A 1,000-nucleotide genomic window follows, 5' to 3' on the forward strand; every position below is an offset into this window, starting at 1 on the left:
AGGGAGATCTTAAGTAATAAAAGATCTCACCTTAAGAAACTCGCGTACGATGATGGGGTGAATGTAGCTGCGGGTGGCTATCCTTGTGAGAAACCTGCCACTGCCCACAAACGCGAGTGGAAGGAGGCAAAGAAGCGCGCAGAGGGAGGCGTGAAGAGCAGGCAGCATGTGGAGGCACGACGGATCCAGATGGAGACCATTGGATCGTCGCATTTCGGATCTAGCGGCGTCGAGTCGTGGGAGGCAGAGTTCGTAAGTAACTTGCCTCTTTATTTGATTGTTTGCCAAATTCATTGATTCTATGATTGTTTTGATCTTACAAACTATCTTGATTATGTTACAGCGACGGGTTATGGGGAGAGGGCCCACAGCCCACGAGACTGGGTATGCTCGCCGCAATAGCAGACGTGACACGTGGGCCATCTTCAGAAACGAGGGACGTATTACGGATGCGCAGTTTGACGCGGCCATGAGACCATACGGTCGACAGGTACTTGAAAACTCTAAATGAATGATTTCGGTTTATTTAATTGCATATATATGTATACTTACATACGGTATATTTCTTGAACAGGCACAAGCTGCTGATGCTCCTGCCCCTGATGATCCAGCCGCCACTGCTGATGTTCGTGCCACTGCTCCTGGTGGAGGCGAGCACCACTCATCGGAACATACCGATGCGAGCTCCTCTGATCATGGAGAGAGCACAGGGTCCTCATCATCCTCTGATTAGCTTTCAGAATACTCTAGGATGTGGTTGTACAAAATTCTTTTGTAACTGAAGCCATGGGCTTTTTTGCACCTAGCTCCCTATTTGACTTTGTATATATTTGTTCCTAATTAAAGCCATGGGCTATTTTGACATATGGACTCCCTTGTACACAAATGTATCATGTATTGACAATGTATTGAATCGTGAGTCTTGAGTCGTGTATTAAGTTTTAGATAGTAATATTGAATCGTGTATTCATAGAGAGTGAGTCTTGAAATCTAAATCGCT

General features: G+C 45.8%; 1 protein-coding gene across 1 annotated transcript; it reads left to right on the plus strand.

Annotated features, from left to right (window-relative positions):
* Positions 1 to 325: 325 nt before the first annotated feature.
* Positions 326 to 733, plus strand: LOC148018327 (uncharacterized). Its single transcript, XM_087661561.1, has 2 exons — positions 326 to 490; positions 575 to 733. The coding sequence occupies exons 1-2, from the start codon at positions 335 to 337 to the stop codon at positions 731 to 733; spliced, it is 315 nt and encodes a 104-aa protein (XP_087517687.1). The 5' UTR covers positions 326 to 334.
* The last annotated feature ends 267 nt before the right edge of the window (positions 734 to 1,000 follow it).

This window comes from Lygodium microphyllum, chromosome 21, assembly GCF_053477565.2.
Source record: "Lygodium microphyllum isolate KBCC chromosome 21, Lygodium_microphyllum_v1.1.10, whole genome shotgun sequence".
In the NCBI taxonomy this organism is placed as follows: Eukaryota; Viridiplantae; Streptophyta; class Polypodiopsida; order Schizaeales; family Lygodiaceae; genus Lygodium; species Lygodium microphyllum.

What these genes read in the sequence shown, in the direction of transcription:
- LOC148018327 (XM_087661561.1), top strand. Translation starts at nt 335, where the DNA reads ATGTTACAGCGACGGGTTATGGGGAGAGGGCCCACAGCCCACGAGACT. An exon ending in TGAGACCATACGGTCGACAG is followed by an intron (nt 491 to 574) that starts GTACTTGAAAAC and finishes TTTCTTGAACAG; the next exon opens with GCACAAGCTGCTGATGCTCC.